Genomic DNA, 21,638 nt, shown 5'->3' with positions numbered 1-21,638 from the left:
TTTTTGTGTGTAGGCGGTGATTATATAGTACACTACGCTGGCTTAATTTGCCATGACTCACGGTAAACTCCTCCAGCTGTCCGGCAGTTACACTCACATACACGTCTGTCCATTTTCCTTCAGTGATGGGAGGAAGCATAAAAGATTTGTATGCATGGTAGGAGAGGCAATTTGTTCAGGCAAATGTGACACAGAGGTCATGTGACACTCCTATATTTGATGGATGATGCACACATCAGTGTCAGAAAGACTTATGGTCTAGTATGTTCTCCACGGTCAATATGTGCTATGTCCGGTGCTGTGAAAATGGGAAATGTAAAAATGCTTACATTTGTTGTGTTATGCTATGGACCTGGCTGATAAATCTTCTTAATTTAATAGAAATACAAAACAGTATCACATAGGTGGCATGAATTGCATTTTTAATAGAACATCATATATACATTCCATTGCCTGTAATATTTCAGCTGCTCTATTATGGGTCAGTTTAAAGCTTAAAGCATGGAAAGTTCTTCTAAAGAACAGTTATTAGACACATCTGACAGAAACTGGTTCCACTGGTGGAGATATCTGTATTGTTATAAGTGTTCAAAGAATATTTCAGCACAGAGTAGTAACAGATACAGAGACAAAACTGTCAACAAACACAAGAAATACAAAATCAAAATCAATAAATAAATCAAATATATACCATATAAATGTAATAGCTATGTGAAGGCTATGTTTTATTTACTTTTTTTTTTTTTAAATCTTAAATCTGTAGCTGGTATTATAACCTTTTACTAACACAATTAATGGTGAAGGAGTTCAATACTGAAAATACAGTAATGTTTTATTTTAATAATATCATTAGATAAACTCACCAACTATGTACAAATGAGTTTGTGGCCATGCTAGGTGAACAACTAAATTTTTTTTTATTATCCACAATATACAGTTAGAGCATAAAGCAGTCTGGACGTAAACATCTTGTGCCGAGAATAAAATACTTTGCAACTACACATTATACTGGATTACTCTCAAAAAATGTACAGAGCCAACCGAAAAAAGGCATTACATGGCGCACTCTGCCTCCATCAATGCGCACATCATCTTACATAAATATAGACAAGTCTTTCTTCTCAAGACATTATTCTCTCCATCCACCCTCCTTCTATCTATTCTCCTCCCGCTCTCTCTCTCTCTCTCTCTCTCTCTCGCTTGCTCGTTGCTCATCCTCCAATCTTAAAGTCCATGACTCCTTCAGTCCTCATTCAGCTCTGTTTTCCTCATCTTCCAGCTCAGACTGGGTACCGACAGCTGCTGTACGGCTTGATGATGTCGAGAAGGGTCACGCATTGGGGCACCGGCACGACGGAAGCAGCAGGAGGTACAAATACACAGCGCATGTGTGAATGTGTGTGTACAGCTTAAGAGACTGTGAGGAACTGCATTTGTGTTTGTGTGTATATGTGTGTGTGTGTGTGTGTGTGTGTATGTGTGTGTGTATGTGTGTATGTGTGTGTGTGTGTGTGTGTGTGCATGTATGAGTGTGTGTTGAGCAGCGGGTAGCAGCTTTCTGATCTTCGTTCCATGTGGAAATCTCAGTCTTTACTGGCTGGCCCTCAACGAGGCCAGGTGGTCACTGTGGTGGTTCTGAGCTCGGAAGCGCAGCCTCTGCTTGTTGGACTTCTTCTTCTGATCTTTGGGCTTGTGCTTCCCCGATCCCCCTGCAGCAAACACAGACAACAAAATACTTATATTTCACAGCAGCGTTTGTAGCAGAACCTCAAATAAAATCAACTCCTTCTACCCCCCCGCCCCCCTCGCTCTCTCGTGTTCTCATACCAGCGCAAAAGAAGTGAAATGAGAGAAACTTCATAACCTCTAAGCTACTCTTAATCCAGACTTAATGCAGCCCAGGTGTGAGTGCACAACTGCAAAGCATGTTGGGAAAATGAGGACTACTACACAGGGTGCTCCATTGCAAATAGTGGCATGATACACGCGCAGTGGTGACTCAATTCAACAGCAATCGGTTCAAATGAATGTATTTTGGTGTTTGGGTGGCTGCGAGCGTTTTTGATGAAGTCAAAGTTGAGAGTTTAACAGCCAATATTTGGAAAACTAGTCAGGCTTGAGTGGAAAAATAAATGGATATTGAGCCAGCGAGCACTTTCTATAGTTCACACTCAGAGAGAGTGCAGGGAAGAATGCTGCTGAAAATGATCTCCTCTGTAGTCAAGTTTCAGTGCTCAGCTTAATATCTCTTTATTGCACTGGTTCGGGCCGTTTAGCGCAGCAAAAATGAGGCCTGAGTAATGTGTGGTGTGTTTATCTGAAATGAGACTCTCTCACCCATGGCTGGGTGCTTTGGCTCAAGCAGCTGCCCCATTGCCCTTCCCAGCACAGCACTGTAAATTCTCCGAAAATGATTTTCTTAAGTGGAAACAACCCTGAGAATAAGAGTGTGGCTGTTTTAGCTCTTTTCAGTGGCACAAAAATGGAACGGTTTCACATAATGTTCCAAGGGCAATTTCCTGCTATTACTCCAATCACACTATTTTTGGGATTAAAATCTTCCAGTTTAGCAATTTGGCAGGATCCGAAAAAATGTTGTCTTCACGCGATCGCTTGTTATTTGTCCAGAGAGGCTTCCAAAACTTCAGCTCCCACACCATTACGTTCCCCACTTCAACTCATGCTCTTCGGGAAGACATGAAGGTTTCCATGAGCCTCATTTCAAAACACAAAAGCTGCTGAGCTTGTTTCACAAATGTCCCTTTCTATTCTAGTGAGTTACAGCAAGGTTATGACTCTATACAGTCACAGCATACTGTAGTAGAACATCTGGACCATAGGCTTGTTTTTTTTTTTTTCACTAATTGCCATTTAAAGAGGTCCTTTTCATTCGAAACAGTGTTGCTGTGCGCTTTATAAACAGACCTTTGCTGCAATCAACTCAAAAGGAATTACATTTGATGGCAATAAAAGACACAGTTCTGTTTCCACTAGAACAAAACAGAACACATGTTTCTTTCCTCCTCGAATTACAGCAAGACCCTTGTTATGATTTGTCACCCTTTTCATTAAGATCTTATTATAGTCTCTTATTCTAAACTACTGTGGTGTGCTGTGAATATGGCTAATATAAGTTGCACTCAGACTCACAGAGCTTGAATGTTTTCTGAAAACACTGAGGTAATACTTCATCATATTTCATAACTGGCAGCTAGAGGGCAACCCACACCACCTGAATGCTTCATCATTATTTGGCTGAAACAATGCTCAAAATGGAAAATCATATCAAGATGTCCTGAGTATTTAATGGGACTTGTTCTTCGTCTCAGCCATGCACAATAACGAATGAATAAACAGTCATTTGAGAGTTATTTACAATTAATTTGCCAACATTTAATCTCAGGATGCCCTCCCAGGCTGGTGTAATTTTACAATCAGAACACATAAAGTGCGAAAAATGAATTGAACTGGAAAACGACGGAGCAGAAAATAGGTTCTTCGAATGAGTTTTTATGTAAAATAGTGTGGTGGCGTTAAACAAAACCTCTTACTACTTTTCATTTGTACAGAGATGTTAATGCCTGCACTTATTCAAACAAACAATTCAGGGAAAACATATTCAATTTACTCATATACATTAGCTCATTACTCTCAGCTTGCTCAGTCTTCCTTTAGCCACATGGGTAATTGGTTACCATCCACTGGCTGGAGAGTGTGGGTTTGCTTTTGAACCTGTACATCTGTGTGTTAGTGTGGATGTGTGAGGGAGAGAGCGCTTTACGTCTCTCCAGACTGATGCCTTTCTGTATGACAATGTTCAAGTTAAAAGCATATTGTGCGCTGCTTGGTTTCTTTCCTCTTTATTGTATGTGCAGTCTGCAATTTTGCATCTACATTTACTGTATTATGCCGCTCTTGGCAGCACTCTGAAGTTTCCTTTATGCTTATTTTATTATGATGTTATTTGAAATTGCATACTGTACCTTACTCCATGTTTATTTGCCCTTTCTGTACCTTGTAGTTCTTGGCATTGCAATAATTTTTTCCCTTTTTACATCCTACAACTGTCATGCACTAAAATAGAAAATGCTTCTAAAATAGAAGCATAATCATGTAGCAAAGTTGGCTCTTGTCACAGCTGTATGCTTTGGTTGTACTTTTTATACTTGTAATACATTTATTACATTTACATTTATTCATTTAGCAGACGCTTTTATCCAAAGCGACTTACAAATGAGAAAATACAAGCAAAGCGATATATCAAGCAGAGAACAATACAAGATCCATTAATTGAGTTCCGGAAGAAGCAAAGTGCGCAGAGTAGAGGTGTAAGTGCAATTTTAAAAAAAAAAATTTTATGAGTTGGTTAGGTGTTCACAGAAGAGGTGGGTCTTTAGCTGTTTTTTGAAGATGGTGAGAGATTCTGCGGTCCGGATTGAGCTTGGAAGTTCATTCCACCACTGAGGAATAGTTAGTTTGAAGGTTCTGGAAAGGGACCTTGCGCCACGCTGAGTAGGAACTACTAAGCGTCGGTCGCTAATCGATCGCAGATTGCATGAGGGAACATAAGCATTGCGTGAGGGAATGTAAGCTTATACGTAATACACTTTGGATAAAAAAGGCTGCCATATGGAAACATGCAGAGGATTTCTGCAAGACTTCTTACTTATGAATAATATTCGTTCATCCATCCATCCATCCGTCCGTCCGTCCGTCCGTCCGTCCGTCCGTCCGTCCGTCCGTCCGTCCGTCCGTCCATACATCCATCCGTCCATCTGTCCATCCACCCGTCCGTCCATCCATCCGTCCATCCATCCGTCCATCCACCCGTCCATCTTTCCATCCATCCATCTGTCCATCCACCCATCCATCTGTCCATCCATCCATCCGTCCATCTGTCCATCCACCCATCCATCTGTCCATTCATTCATCTTTAGTAAGTACTTTATCCTGCTCAGGGTTGCAGTGGATCCAGACCCTCACCTGGTAAGGAATACACACTAGATTGGATCCATCCCTTAATGGGGCACCATGCACACACACATTCACAGATAACCCACCAACACACATGTTTTTGGGACACGAGAGGAAATCAGAGCACCCGGAAGAAACCCAGGTGGACACAGGGAGAACATGCTAAACTCTGTACAGATAGCAACCCGAGCTGAGGATCGAACTGGAGATCCTGGAGCTGCTGTGCACCACTGTGTTGTTCCATACTACTATCAGATAATGACAATTTCTGTCAAACTTTTGTTAAAACACAATCATGGTTGCTGTGATTTAAATTCACATGCAGTTGCATAAGAGTCCAACTCTCCTTCCTCTAACTCTGATGTTTGCATGCCAACCTCGCCATCCCTTGTGGAGAGCCATCTCTCTTTCTATTACGATTAAACTTGTTAGGTAAATTCACAGATTCTGTAGATGGTTATGTTGTTTCTTGCACAAAGAGAGCAAAAGAAAGAAAAGCAAAATCAACCTGTTATGAGCGAGGCCATAACCTAATGAAAAGAGAACTATCTTTTCTGCTCCAGAGAGCTATCTGGTCTGCTGTCCAACCCAAAGTGACTTCATCTGGATGACTCAAGTAGTTCAGGAATCGAAAGGCCTAATCTTATCAGTGCAGCGTGTGGTTTAAAGCAAATCGATGGCTGACCTCAGGAAAGCATTATGCGAGAGCGGTAAATGGGCCTCTCTGCAAAGACTCTCTTTTCCTTCTGTTCAAAACCTTCTCATCTTTCAGGGGACCAACAAGTAATAACTATCTTCTCCCCTCCTGACCCTTCAAAAAAAAAAGCGGCAAGCAATGAAGAGAGAGTGTGAGATAAAATGGAAGCATATTGAATAATGTTTAAAAGATTCAGGTGGACTCAGGTGGTTAAAGCCAACATTTTTTGGTGGTGCATGATTTTTTCTAAACACACCAATGCAAAGACCATTATTTGTGCATGAACGAGAGGTCTACTGGCGCCAGTGAGATTTGATTCCAGGAGCAGAAATTGGATTAGCAGCCATTAAGGGCCTCCTCACACATACATTTATAATGCTGTGAAGGGGAGTGTAGTTAGAGCCAGCTCCCCACATCTCACACTATGGACTCCTCTATCTCAAAGCAAACACATAACACTCGCAAAGCACTGTGGATGTGTGCATGTGTGACTGTCAACATCAAGGAAAAAGTGCACATGCATTTCACTCTCACACACTGTGTTTCCTTATATCATATGTTCTGTTGTGTGTGAGTATTCTCAGACACTTGACTCAAGGTCCAAATTAGAAATACTCAGTAGAATGAGAGGTTAAAGAAAAATGAACAGAACTCTAACAGAAACAAAATGCGACCAAATCGCTCAAGAGTGTTACATTTTACAAATAGCTAAGAATCCTAATCATCTTTTGGGGGGGGGGAACCCCATGATCCTTCAATGCTTTCAGAAGTTTGTTTCAGAATACTAAATGGACTACTTCTTAAAAAAAAAAGCCATGAGATCAGTTTCACCTGTTAGGATGAAGAAGTTCCATTAGATCACAGCTATTCACCATTGTACCTAAGCAACATTTAGATGTTTTCAACCTAAATAGCTAAACATTTTCCTGAGTTTCCCCTGAACTCCACCAACATATCATCATGGAGTTACATCAGACTGCTATGAAGAGGTTGATTCCTGCTGTCTGGTTCACATCTGGGTCTAAATGGATGGAGCTCCAGTTCTGTGTGACTTAGAAAATGAAACATAATTAGCTGTGTGTGTGTGTGTGTGTGTGTGTTAGAAGGATAGGAATATCTGCCAGTTTTGCAACCAAATCCATTTTCAAGAGCTCAAGAGTGTCACATTTTACATCCAAGTATTCATGTTCTTTTGTGATTCAGTGAAATTTATTTGCAACCACTGCTTCAGTTGCTTTCTTGAGCTCAAATTTGTGTATCTCTCTAGGATGACTGACTATTGGCCCGATTCTGTCAAGAGCTTGACAGCTATTTTGTCACAAATATAATATTACAAAGCCAAATCTTGCAAGATTTTCTTTCTTGCAACATCGAAGAAAAATGGTCATGCAGTACTATAAGAAAACCCTTTCTGGTCAGTCTTGTATGATTTACAGTAGCTTGTGCTAGAACAGGTTGGAGTTGCATCACATGCACATGACTACCGTAAGAGTTATCGCCACCATCTCAAGTTCATAAACCAGGTATAAGGAACATATGTAGTTTACCACAGTCTAGCATTTTTTACAATAACAAACTTCCTTCCCAGACACTTAGATTAAAAAAAAATAAATAAAAAAAAAAAGACTATTGAAAGAATGAAAGAAAACCAGGACAAAGCATGAAGATGAAGATGACTGATAACAGAGACATGAAATGCAAAGACAGCGGATGATCTAGGAGCAGAAGTTCATCTTGCCAGCCAGCTGACAAGAGCATTTTCTGCAAAGCTTCACTTAGCTTAACACGATTACACAGGATACTACTTATCCAACTCTCTCTTTCGTCACTGTGCTCTGCTTAGTATCACATGGTATGACTTAAAACACATGTATTTCAGATGAAAACTTGCCAACGTTGAGATTAGGTGTGTCATTATTTCCTCATTCTATAGAATGTCAGCTGTTCTGTCTGGAGATTAAGCAGCAGGTAAAAAACTATGCTCTCTGAAGATACAACCATCTGATGGGATATCAAAATAGAAAACTGGGGCAGGTTGGGAACAGAGGACACCAAAAGACCAAAAGAAGTCTGAAGAGAGAAGTGTGTACGAAGGGATTGGAATTGACAGGATAAAGCACTGGAAGAGAGGATGACTGAGATGTAATGTAATCATGACACTTGAAAGGAGTTAAACTAATTTATCAACCAAGTCGCATACATTTTTTTTAAACACAGCCTGCGCAGGATAAATATATTTAATTCCATCATGTTATGTTATTTCTCTTGACTGTTTTGAAGCACTTTTTTCTTTTGTTGTTTCTGAGGTAATCATTGTTTAAGTAGTCAGTTTTCCTCTAATTTTCTAGTTTAGCTGCTTTCCTCAGACAAGGTCACAGTGAAAACATCTCCATTGAACCTCTGTTCCATTGTAAACTTGTATGATCACCTATTTATTATATTATTTATTGTTGACCACTCCATCCCCACTGCTTAATGGACAGCCTGCAAATAGCTAAGAATCGCAGTCATCTGTGTAAAAAAAAAAAAAACAACAAGCAAAAACCATGATCCTTCAATGCTTTCAGAAGTTTGTTTCAGAATACTAAGTGGACTACTTCTTACAAAAAGCCATGAGATCACTTTCACCTGTTAGGATGAAGAAGTTCCATTAGATCACAGCTATTCACCACTGTACCTAAGCAACATTTAGATGTTTTCAACCTAAACAGCTAAACATTTTCCTGAGTTTCCCCCGAACTCCACTAACATATCATCATGGAGTTACATCAGACTGCTATGAAGAGGTTGATTCCTGCTGTCTGGTTCACATCTGGGTCTAAATGGATGGAGCTCCAGTTCTGTGTGACTTAGAAAATGAAACATAATTAGCTATAGTTCTGTTTAATTACTGCGTATATGTTGTGTTGCGTTTCCGATGAGACACATGTAAAGCTCTGTCTGATTTATTAAAGACGTTGACATGTTTTTAGCAAGTGTCCTCACAAGGATAGGAATATCTGCCAGTTTTAGCCTGCAGTTTTTTATTTAAAAAACTAAAAGAGCCCAAACGTTACACTTACTACATCAGATAGACAAAACATTCTCTACAACCATAACATATTGTGGGCTAACTGTAAATTTAAAACCTCCTCTTCATGGTTGTCATGACATTGTACTAAAAAAAAAAAAAAATCACCTCTGCCAAGAAGGTGACCTTTTCACACTACCATTACACAAACCATTTGAAAGAACATTTGTTTTTTATTTTACCCCTGAAGCTGCATTGCACATGATAAAGGTGGTGGAAAGCACATACTGTATACTGTGTGTGTGTGTGTGTGTGTGTGTGTGTGTCTCAGCCAATAAGAGCACTACAGTTTTCCTCTTTCAGAGAAACTAGGCCTCCAATTTCCCCTGAAACTATCAGTGTAACTTTCTGAGAACTGCTAAAACAGCACAGACTGATGTTTCCATGCTCCAAAACATTTTGCTTTATAGGAATGAAGGCAACATGTGCTGAGGAATGGTTTAAAGAATGCTGAGTGTGAGAGAAGAGGATTTTTTTTGTTTTGTTTTGTTTGGAGACTTCTGAGAGAACACACACATACAAACTGGGAAACAGTCATGAATGTATATAGTTGTACTACCAGGTATGGTATCGAATAACTGAAATTGATGTATACTCCTGCTATTAGCTTCCGTAGTTCTTTAAATGCTCTGGTTTATATATATATATATATATATATATATATATATATATATATATATATATATATATATATATATATATATATATATTTCTGGAGGTTGGAGAAGTTAATGGACTAGCTTGATTTGTTCTTTATATGTCAGGCCCGTCATACTTGTCATTCATGAGAGCCTAGCAGGGGGAAATCTGCCTTGTGTTTGCAGAAGGAGCAGATTTTACGTTAAAACAGAGGAAGTGGCCAGGAGGCCAAGGGGCCTCTGCTAATCACCAGGCTTACACACTAAAATTGAGGAGAAGGCAGCGCTACATGGGAAACACTTCAAGTTGCTGCAAACACGCCCGATCTCCTTTATATCCTTCCATTTAAAATCTCCCGAACACCTTTCATATGTCAGCATGCTCAAAGCCATATCCTCCTGAGACAAAAACAGAGGAAATAGATTTTACACATCTGTATGAGTTGTGGTCAAAATGTGTGTCTGAGTGTTTTTGATGTTACATCCTAAGAAGTCTGGAGTGAGCATTTATCCCCGAGATGAGACACACTTGAATGCCGGTGGACAGCACTCGTGGACATCTGAGTGAAGCAGACAACTTTTATCAACTACCTGCAGAGCTACAGGAGCTCTGAAACAACCCCCTCCGTGAAAGCAAACACTTTCAAATACATATGGCAAACATTTTCCACTCTATATGTGCACTTTCTCTGCTTTTGACCGCTGTGTCATTTTGGTTGGTGATTTCAAAATGGAGATTCTTGGATGTGGGAACAGAGCTACTGAAACGATGAACCAACAGAAAGATGTTAAGAAATGCAAGGCAGTTAAAGAGACTATTGCTGTTAAAGCTGCATAGGTTAAGGGAAAAACTAAGAGCATGTCAGGGAAAAGATCCAACTGTAACTGCAGGGTAGTGCTGACTTGTCGGACATCCAGGTATTATTCCTTCTAAACACACAAGGTTGGAGGCCAGGGACTTGGAGCGAAGTTAGGAAGAAACAATACCACAAACAAATAAGCACAAAAACTTGAGAAAATGAATGGTATTTGAGTCCGGGGATTTCTTTTATTGCACAGTGTTAACCTTTTTTGGGCACTGTTTAAAAGCCTACGTAAAAAACCTACTTGACAAGTACGAGGCTTCATATCATGAGAAACTGCAACATTTGGAGTGAATCATTTGGAGCAAATTTTTCCAGATAAAGCTTTAAACCCTGGCATTTGTCTCAAGCCCATATGTTTGTAAGAGCAGTGGTGTCTCGCCTGTAATTTGGCATTCTGCTGGAGTGCACATGATTAAAGTGACACAGAGCAAACTCTAAAACTCACATCCTTACTTAACCACCCAGAAACAGGTCTTTGTTTTGACTAGGTGTCTCTTTGAGTGGTCCAGCCCTCTGGACATGAGTGGGTCAGACACCACCACTTCTCTCCACAGGCACATCATCATGTTCTGATTACAAGCTGTGATGTCTCAATGAAGATGGCAGAGAGGAGGGAGGGAACAGACAGAGGCAAGGGAAAAGACAGAGGTTTCTACAACCTGAACTGGTGCAACTGGGCTCCAGATGTGGATGGCCATGCGCTCTCTACAGAAGGCAGTCTGGGTCATGGCAATGCTCAGCTGAAACAAATCCTACATATACACACCATCATGTATACGCATCCATGTGTGTGTATGCACAAATATGCATGTTTATTGAGGACTGAGGAGGAAGTGTGTGGCTTGCTATGTGTGGTGTATAGAGATGAAAGCGTATATGGGGGCCCTATGTAAGGGGCAAAGCAGAGGATATGGCTGGCAGAAAAGCAGAAGACTACTCACTGTCTTCGCACTTCTTCTTAAACTATCACCAAATACTACTCACATGCCCGCTGAACCATCCTGGACACCATATCCTATATATAATATATTCCAAGAATGATTTCTTCCTCTCATAAACAAGAACTTCACAGGACTCCCACGGTGCCTATATTTCACTAAAAGCATTGCCAGATATGAAAAAAATCAAATCTGTCCAGCAAATGAGCCATGGTTCTCCTGGTTTGAGAGGGCCAGATGACGGAGATGTGGAGAAGGGAGCCCTCGTCCACAGGAGCCCCTGTGTTTATGGCTCATGCCTGTGGTATGAAGATGAATTCTCCATATAAAAGCCGGCAGGATAGTCGTGTGTTTCAAATATTGCTCTTTGAATACAGTTGCTGACAGAATGACAGCGGCCATATTTATTTTGGTCAGGGAGCAGGGCACTTTGTGGGGAGTTAATCAGAGGCTCCTAAATCCCCCCCATAAGGAATGTAACCATAGCAAAAAGATGGAGAGAGAGATACACTGTACGTGTGAGAGAAAAAGACTTTCACGTAGTGTTTGTGCGAAAGAGAGAGAGTGAGAAAGCGTGGTCTTACTTTGGAAGATTTTCCAGAGGCCCTCTGAAATTAGCACAGTGTGACTGAGATGTAGAAAATGGGGTGAGAATTTATAGTCTGTTAACTCTGAGAAATAGCTGAAGATGGATGATGCTTAGCGTATTAGCTGACGTGGTATAACATACTGTTATGCTGTGTAGCTATCTGTTTATTGTACACATACTAATGCTATTTCTGCTTTCATATGCTCCCTTTCTAAATAGCAGTATAATATACACTAAGCTACAGTATGCTTGGACTGACTTGAGCACATGAACATAGCATTGTTTGCTCAAGATCATAGCTGAATCCAGTTTTTGGCTATCAGGGATTCTTTTCAGTCTGAACGAAAGACGATGTGGGTTTCTTGTAACCAGGAACCATGAGGACTGCCAGTGGATAAACCTTGAAAGAAAGTCCCAATTAGTGCACTGGGCTTTAACCCCAAAGATATCAGCCACAAACTCAATGCCTGCTAACTGGATTTGAGTTCTTGGATGAGAAAATGCTGACAAAAAAGTCTTTTTGATTTCTGAATTGATCTCCATCTGTCTCAGTTTCAGGAGAGTCATACTAATGCATTGACTTGAACGTTATTTATAATCACTGATAAAAAAAAACAAAAACAGTTGGTGACCTCTGGATGACCTCACACATTCTTCAGCTTCATATTTTTATGTGGCGGATGAAAGGGAATTGTGGTGTTAATGCATGCACGGCCACACCGAGCTCGATCACACAGAGTTGGCTCTCCGTCAGTGCTACAGATTGAGATAATTAAAGGAAGATTAGGCCACAGACCCGGCAGTCACAACAGGCTTGGCAATGGCTGTGAATAATCACTCTGATACAACAGCAGCAAGCTAGTGAGCGGGATTTGTCCTGGGAAAGCGACATGTCCCATGCTCCTGCTGGCCATCGGCGTCTGTTCAGAACTCAGTCTGTGATAATACCTAGACATAATTCAACATTAATCATTCCTAAGTTTTAGCGCCAGGACCAAATCTCATTGGGAGTCATCGTCGATAGAACCCTTTCTACTACGACAAGCCCCATGCTGCTGTGAAGAACATCAAGCAGCCTGACAGCAATCAAATAAATAAGCTAAGGTAGTGGCTCTCTTGCCGTTTCCCTCAGCCTCTCTTTACTAAGTGCATCCAAGAGGTTTTGCTCAGTGATGGCAAAAGTGCAGCGCTTCCTATTTGTTTTGGATGAGTTGGCCTAGTGCACTGCTCACAGACAGGAATGAGTGTACGTGCCAAAAGAAGTAAATTAGCTGTCTGTGGAAGCATGCATCTGTGCTGGCTTGACGGCAGGACAGAAATGAGCATGTTTGACACAAAGATGCTCAAAAATGGATCTGGATTTTGGTTTTCCAAACCAAACATGGGCAGCAAGTCGGATGCCGAACGCATAATTGAAATGCTTAGATGAGGAGGAGGAGAATGATATCTCTCTGTCATGGTACTGAAGTTCTTCATTAACACAGAGAATTCCAGGCGGGACTGTATGTACAGGAAATCAGATCTGCGCATGGTCTGTGTCATGGAAAGCCCAATCCATGACAGATTAAGGGCAATTACTCCTCTCTATCGTCTATCATTCACTGGCTCCCAGACTCACCTGGCATGAGAATCAAATTATTCCCAGCTTCAGACTTGTCCATCCATTCTTACTAACACAGACAGATGTCTATGTGTGCAAGCAAAAGCAGCAGGGTGAGCACTCTGATCCAGGTGTGGAGGCACTGGCAGATGTCCACAGAGACAAACTGTTAAGTGCAAACCAGCTGTGTATAAACCTCAGTTCACAGGCCTGGAAGTGATGAAGATATCAGATCCGGTCTGTTTTGTCTGTTGGTATGGCTCTGATCTGCACGGTTGTGATGGGCCAAGTTCGAATGTCGAATTTTCGCTGTCTATACATTGCGAAGTTAGCTTAGATTATAACTTTCAAGTCACAAAAACGGACACAACTTTAAAAGCCATCTTAGCCGAGTTGCTCTTGAAGTATTAGTCTAGCAGATGGATTAGCTCGACACATCCTATAGTAGGAAAGTAAATTAGTTGAGTGCAGATGATAAGTGAAAGAATGGCGCACATTTCTCCTTTTACAGAAATGGGAAATCGATGGCATCACACCAGGTGCTTCGGCTTGAAGCTAAATCCGGGAGCCATTTGAAGTAATTGGTTAGAAGTGAGTGTCTGTCTCTTACATCATATCATCCATCGCATGCATAGCACTCTCCAAAAGGATTTAATAATGTGTGTTTTCATCACATTGTTTCCTGCTGTTTGAGTAGGATAAAGTTGTTTGGCTACCATCAGTGAAATTAGCCACTGAGTCCACTGGCATATGAGTGTAAAACCTTCTCTTCTCTTCTCTTTCCTGCTGTCAAAGTTGTCAAAATTGCTTTGCTACCATCAGTGAATGAGTCCACTGGCATGTTTGTGTACATCCTAAATCCCTTTAAATTCAACTTCAAGGAATTACTATGAGATTAAGCAGTAACACTGTGAGTTGTTTACACAACAGTTAATATTAGTGATGTAAAATGATCTACTGTGGAGATGATGAGGTACAACTTTTTGCTGCTTATTTTGCTGCAAGGGAAACTTCCAGGAGCCTGACAGGCCTGTGTAGAGTAAGCTGAGCTGGAGGGCTGGAAACATCAGTCACATGCTGGAGGATTACTTAAGGGTGCTGACAGGACTGTTTACAGAGATACAACCATTAAGACTTTTATTTTCTCTAGCAGCCTTTTCCCTAGCAAATCCCTTCTCTTCTCTTCTTAAATACAATCTTCTCTTCTTCTCTAGTGTATTTTCTCTGTTTGATGACGGGGGCAGAGGAAGGCGCAGAATGGAGCTCAGCAGGCGTTTCATTTTCGAAAGCAGTCAAGCGCCTATTAATAAACTGTGTTTATGGGCCACGCAGTAGCCCACCCCAGGGATTCCCGCCACACACTGCCACAATAGGCTGAAGTGCCTGTAGGGGAGCGTTGGCACAGCAACCGACTCCCAAGCTCCAACTCTGAGCAGCCAAGCAACACTGAACTTCCACGCCTGGCTGCTGTGGAATCCTGTAGAATAACTACACCATCATCAGAACATTTCACTAAAGCAAACAATTACAAGCATTTTCCGCATTTTCACTGGTACCCTGAGGGTAGCATAAATCCGGTTGGTCAGATCAAGTGTGAAGCCTGAATGTCTGTAAAATCTGTAAATAATTTGTAGTGGAATTTAAACTGAGAGCGTTGGAAAAAGAATGATGAGATAAACAATGCCAGAAATAGTGGACCTTCATATTCTTAGGCTTTTTTTTTCTCTCCGCTGCTTTCTCCCATTCTCCGATATCCAGTATCCACTTAATCCATACCTATATAGAAGTTCTTTTCTTATGTAACCCAAGCCTGATGTATAGTGTCTGCTTTTAGGCATATTATGGTAATAGTGATATTACCCAGTGCATGTCTCCTCAGTCTCCTGCTTCCTCTCTGCACCAGTGCTGTGTGGTCCACTTGGGACTGTGACATATGTTTAAACATACATGTTTATAGTCTGAGCATAATCCCATTTAGGTCCCTAAATGTAATTTGCTGTATAGGGGACTAAAGCCAATATAATAGGTAGCATTCAGGGATTTATTTACAAAGCCTTTGGAATCCAGTGTAATTTAAGAGGTCAGCTGGGAGGAATACTATCCAGTCCACTGTTTTAACAAAGGATTGAGAAATGCTCTCAAAGCCTAATTCAAGGGCTTTGGCCCTTTCCTGGTCATCTGCATAAGAAATTTTACTATCTGCGCCAGACAGCCATCTGACTATCATGTCAAAGTTCTACTATTGCTTGGAAATGGACTTTAATAATGAAAGCATTAGTAGAAAAGTAGCATTTAGTTGTCACCACATCCATTTACTCATACATAGTGGGATGATGTTGTTTTTTGAGGACTCAATAAGGTCCTCAGTAAGGTCCAATAAGGTCAATAAGGTAATAACATACAAGATATAAAAGGAACACAATAATATGATACCCACTAACTGCAGAGAATAACAGAGCTTGGTGTGAGAAATGAAAATAATGAGCAGCCCCCATGTTTAAAAAAAGAAAAAGAAAATAATGAATACCTTCATTTGACAATTTGTACAAAAAATACAGTGAAAGGAACTGTGCGTGTATCCCACAACAAGACATCAAACACCAGCAAAGATTTACAGAAAGAATCATTTAAAAAGAAACTCCTTGACCTCCAAAGCTGATTTGTAAAGGCGGATCACGACAGTTGGCAGTGTTGTAACAGATACATCAAGAAGAATGGACAACGATTTGCCAAGCAATTTGGCAGAGTTAGAACAGAGATGTCAAGAGGAATGAGCTCTGGGTGGGTTACGGCCAGTTTAATATTACAGCTGAGAGGTAAAATGTAAATTGCAGGCATATAAGTTAAGTAAGGAATAAAATATGACAGGATGTGCTGTTAAAGAAAAATAATCAATGATGAGTGATGATGCCGGCAGACCAGAACAGAGTTAATGTTCCCACCTGAAGTGGATTATCTTCCTATAACAGCATGTTGCAAAGCGTTTTATTGCTCATATACCACAGAGTTACCAACAATTGTCATTTTTAATTTAATAAATAACATTTAATGTTGTGGAATTTCCACAAGTCAAGTTAGTTAGTTACACTTACATTAAAACAGTTATAAACAGCTGTTCCTTCACTAGTCTCTCTATATTTTCCTCTCTCATGGAGTTAATAAGACACAATAAATATGCAACTTATCATGTTACTGAAAAACTGAAAACCACAAAGTCCCATGTCCTGAACATTCCCGTGGAAAAATAACATTACTGTTACAAAAGTGCTGACACCGGAGACTTATTCCATAAATGTTAAACAAACGTCTCCCTATATCAATAACAATACTGTAGGTATTTCTTTGTTACACAACAAAATATTTGTCATTTCTTTATAAATCGCCTTAGATTATGTGGAGTGCCTGTCATACAAGTCCCTGCAAATGAGCTGTTAATATAGAAAATAAAACCTATACAGTAGAAGGTTATATTAATATTAACCTGAAATTTGTTTATTCATTCATCTTCAGTAACCGCTTTGTTCTTTTCAGGGACGCAGTGAATCTGGAGCTTATCCCGGGAACTTGTGGGCTCACCCTTAATATTTGGATTTCTTCCCTATTTACATATTCACCATATAATCATTATGTAATTCGTGATAATCTGGAACATTTGTGAAAACATACTAAATGTCTTATAATCACGTTTCACATATTGAAGATATTGTGCTCTACACTGTAGGTAGGAATAATGATGGTGAGGAAAGGGGCATCACTGGGCAGCAGTGGTACTAACACAACGCTTATACACACAAAAATGTGCATACGTGCTGTCTCTGACCAAAATGATTCATGGCAAACTGACAAAAGAATGATTCTTCAGTGCATTCAATGAACACTTCAACAATAGCCCCAATCACTGACCTCACTGATACTAGATCATACTAGATATGCCAATAATTATGTGTTCCAGTGCTTAATAATAATTAAGGATAATAAAGTCATTTGGGAAATGTCAGGCAGGAGGAACTAACCTTGGGCCTCAAGATGAGCCAGCATATAAGAAAGATAATTATTCTTTCTAACACCAAGATTTTTCTATACTTCGCTGCTACTGAAAAAGGAGACTGCAAACAGCCTATTTCAGATTTATTCATCTAATAAGCTATTTTCATGGGTGTACCCAAAGTCTAGGACCTGTGTGTGCTGAAACACACAGCAGTCTGAAGAATGAATGAAAATCTTTAGTTCAGAGTGATTTCTTTAGCTTCCTCACTGGATGCCAAGAAACAGTTAAATAAATATTGCTATTTGAACAAATGAACCCAGTCCATGTGAACTGTGGACACTTAATTAAAACATCCATCTAAAAAAAAATTCGAAAAACACACTCAAAGTACCGAAAATGAAAACAGCTAGAGTTACAGGAAGTGTTGTTTTTATGGTGAGCTTACATCACAATTATATTTGTGTACTTAGTGTAACAAGAGCATAATTCAAGAACCACAAATGACATACATGTAATAAGGTGAGCAGGCACTAAAAATCCAGAGGGTGGGTAGACATGAATTTTTAATATACATGCTGGCTAATAAAACTTCCCCAAGACGGCAATTACATTCATTAGCAAGTTTGGCCCATCTATGTTAAACAAAGCGCTTCATGAAAAAAATAAAATAAAATAAAATTCTATGGATGTGTTTAGAGTGCAAATAGTTTCCTCCAGACTGGACCTCTCTATTAATAGTGAAGCTGCGTGCAGCACGTACCGCAAATAAGTCTTGAGTAGATGAGAGGAAACAGAGAGTGCCACTGCACTTGCATACACTGAGCAATTCCACTATGAAGAGAGAGGAGAAGCCAAGGGAAAATATACTGCGGCAAAACATCGCATACAGACTAAAGTGAGCATGGAAAAACAGTAATGTATCATGCATGAAAACACACCACCAGCCACTTACAATTCAAATAAAAGGATTGAGGTTAGAGAAGACAGTGTAGAGCAGAAAAAAAAAGATTATAGTAAAACAGGTGAATGCGAAAATGCTGCATATTTGTCTCTTCTTAGACCCTGCATAGGCCTTTAATATGGCCTCTCTCACTGATTGGAAATATATATATATATATATATATATATATATATATATATATATATATATATATACATGATGGCCTCTTGGTAAGTGGCTTGAAATAAAATCATCCATCCATCATCTATACCACTTATCCTTTCTTCAGGGTCCCACGGAAACCTGGAGCCTATCCCAGGAAGCATCAGGCACAAGGCGGGGTACACCCTGGACAGGGTGCCAATCCATCGCAGGGCACAATCAGATACACATTCACACACCACAGACACTTTGGACATGCCAATCAACCTACCATGCATGACTTTGTACTGGGAAGGAAACCCCCTGCAGCACAGGGAGAACATGCAAACTCTGCACACACAGGGCCACAGTGGGAATCAAACCCCCGCGCCTGGAGGTGTGAGGCAAACGCGCTGACCACTAAGCCACCGTGCACCCAGAAACAAAATCAAGGCTTGAAAATATACCAAAAATATACGTCCACTGATTTTACACACTGCCTACTCACTCCATAGCAATGCTGCTAATGTTTTTCAAGGTAAAGTAGTTAATGCTTGCTCAAAAAGTCACTTGATACCATAGGCTAATTTGCATATTCATTCATTTGTCAATGTAATTTGCATATGTTACATGAAAAAGAAAAAGCATATTTCTGAAGACATAAGATTGTGCAAATGCAACTACTTCAGGCGTTACACACTGGTGGTGAGTTGAGCAAAACTGCTCTTTCAACATAACCAGCAGCTGTGATGTGAGCTGGAGAGCTGTATCGAGTACAAGACAGTTACTAGCATCGGCTCAAAATGCAATTTGCATTAGGCTCATTTTTTTTTTAAACTCACTAAAAGGCTCTAAAAAGGTGCAAAGTCTAGCAATAAACTCACCAAGTTGGCCACAAGAGCTTTCAGGCTTTCCTTTAAAGATTTACACCAAAGGAGTGTAAATATATGGCGTATCTCACCTTTCCTGCAGTGTCGCATAGGCATTTTGCACCTCCTGGACTCAGCAATCGTCGGGCAAGGTATCGTGTCCCTTGGCGGTTTCTTCACAATATGCCTTGTGCGAGTCTCCAATCCCCACTTGAAGCCACATGTTTTGTTTCTCCTGGTGCACGTCCCCCACTCGCTCCACTGGCCCACCTCACAGCCCTCTGAAGGAAGGAAAGGATAAGGGTTTAGAAACTACTTCACGGTTAACACACAGCATTACAGCAATTCCTTATAATATGGTCATTTTCACTCCGTTTCCATTAGAGAATGTTATCAGTCATTACTGTTTATTTTAGCACAGCATTTTTGAATTCTCAAACTGGATTGGTCAGTAGATGTTGAGTTTCTAGAACAGCATAGCTGTGACAGCAATTCAGGCTGTGATTCAAATGAGAGGTTCATATTAATGTCCTCATTCCAATACATTATGGTGTCTATAGTAACAGCTCATTCATGGGGACTTTATGGTGGACGCTCCATATAATCTAAATATAATAATAAACGGATTATGGTGACGTCTTCTGTAAGGAGACATTTATTTCATATTTATGGAAGGAGTCTCTGGTGTCGGTGTCATTAAGTTTTCCACCACAGGAGACTCTTCAGGACAGCAGATTTTGTACTTTACGGTTTCTCAATAACATGACAAGCTGTGGGTCGTTATGGTGTGGTGAGGGGATGACTATGCAGTCCACTCCAAAAGTATTGGAACAGCAAGGCCAAATCTTTTATTTTATACACTGAATACATTTGGGTTTGAAATAAAAAGATGAATATGAGACGATAGAATCAGAATTTCAGCTTTCATTTCCTGATGTTCTCATCTAGATGTGTTAAACATCTTATAGCATGGCATCTTTTGTGGCAGACCAACCAATTTTTAGGTGAGCAAAAGTAATGGAACAGACAATCTTAAAGTAAGTTAAAGTAAATAGCGCTTAATATTTGTTTGCATACCCCTTGCTTGCAATAACTTCATCAAAGCCGGTGATCCACTGACATCACCAAACTGTTGCATTTTACTTTTGTTTGTTTTGCGGATTTCTCCCTTCAGTCTCGTCTTCAGCAGGTGAAATGCTTTGGGTTAAGGTCTGGTGATTGTCTTGGTCAGACAAACCCCAATGTCTTCAATGTATAGCGAAAAACACTGAATTGGCCTTGCTGTTTCAATACTTTCAGAGGGGACTGTATCTATATCTGACTCTATCTGTTACGTATATCTATTATAACATGAGCAATAACAGGACATTGTCTCACGGGCATTCCATAACATGACATGCTACTATAAATAATTAAAAAGCATGAGGTTATAATTGTACGTGTTGACAAATCAATGTGGTATACAAAAAAATACAACCCACCAGGCCTTAATATGAATAATATTTATGTTATATAGAAAACAATCTATTTTCGGGGTAGTGAAGGTGCAAAGCATCTATTCTGTTGGTGGATTATTTGAGAATAACAGTATGACCATCAGCGTTTTATTTCTTACTCAATGCTATATCAGTGCTTTCTCTTATGTAGGCTCTCCTTACCCCCACACTCCATGCTGTCATCCAGTGGCGCAAAGCCCTCTGGACACTTCTCATAGCAGCGGGTTTTGTGCAAGTAAAAACCAGGCTTGCACTTCGTACAATGCTCTTTGCTGAAACAGGTCTCACAGTTCTCTATCCTACATCCTGGCAAGAAAGAGAGATAAAAAGGTGGTGAGCACATAAACATTATCGATGCATCTGCATCTGATCAAGGCTGAGTGAGGGACTGTAAAACGATTACGGTTAAAAAGTGGGTTTGATGTTTGCAAATGTCTCCTTGGGGCAATGATAAATTGCAGAATACTCTTTATCCCTGACAGACATGTTTGACTGTGGTCTGTGTGTGTGTGCGTGTGTGTGTCTGCCGAGATCATACGTCGGTCCACTACTAGAGGTCCCGAGTGATTACCTCATCATAACCCCTTTTAGCAGGGGAGGGAAGCACAAAGCCAAGAGGTCCATCTTCAATAATCACTCTTTCACATGTATCTGAAGTTGTGGCTCACATGCCTTATTTGTTTACAGTCTGTTATGTATCATTTATTCATAGCCAGATAGATAGGACATGATGAATGATGTTCTAACCACTAAGTTGTGAAATTCTCCATATTGTGCTTAAATCCAGCTCTGGGTTGTGTCTTTAACTTAGGAAGGGGCGGAGAGAGATATT

General features: G+C 40.2%; 1 protein-coding gene across 3 annotated transcripts in view; it reads right to left on the bottom strand.

The window, feature by feature from the left end:
• Positions 1-552: 552 nt before the first annotated feature.
• rspo2 (R-spondin 2) overlaps positions 553-21,638 on the bottom strand; it is a 56,799-nt gene continuing 35,713 nt past the window's right edge. For all 3 annotated transcript variants that reach the window (XM_053633725.1, XM_053633733.1, XM_053633742.1), the window contains 3 exons: positions 20,969-21,112; positions 19,403-19,591; positions 553-1,709 (listed from right to left, as the gene is read on the bottom strand). In XM_053633725.1, coding sequence (XP_053489700.1) covers positions 1,591-1,709; positions 19,403-19,591; positions 20,969-21,112 — 452 coding nt within the window. In that variant the 3' untranslated portion in view covers positions 553-1,590. The remainder of the gene's footprint in view (positions 1,710-19,402; positions 19,592-20,968; positions 21,113-21,638) is intronic.

The sequence above is a fragment of the Ictalurus furcatus genome, chromosome 1 (genome assembly GCF_023375685.1).
Source record: "Ictalurus furcatus strain D&B chromosome 1, Billie_1.0, whole genome shotgun sequence".
In the NCBI taxonomy this organism is placed as follows: Eukaryota; Metazoa; Chordata; class Actinopteri; order Siluriformes; family Ictaluridae; genus Ictalurus; species Ictalurus furcatus.
This window is presented reverse-complemented; position numbering and strand designations above follow the sequence as displayed.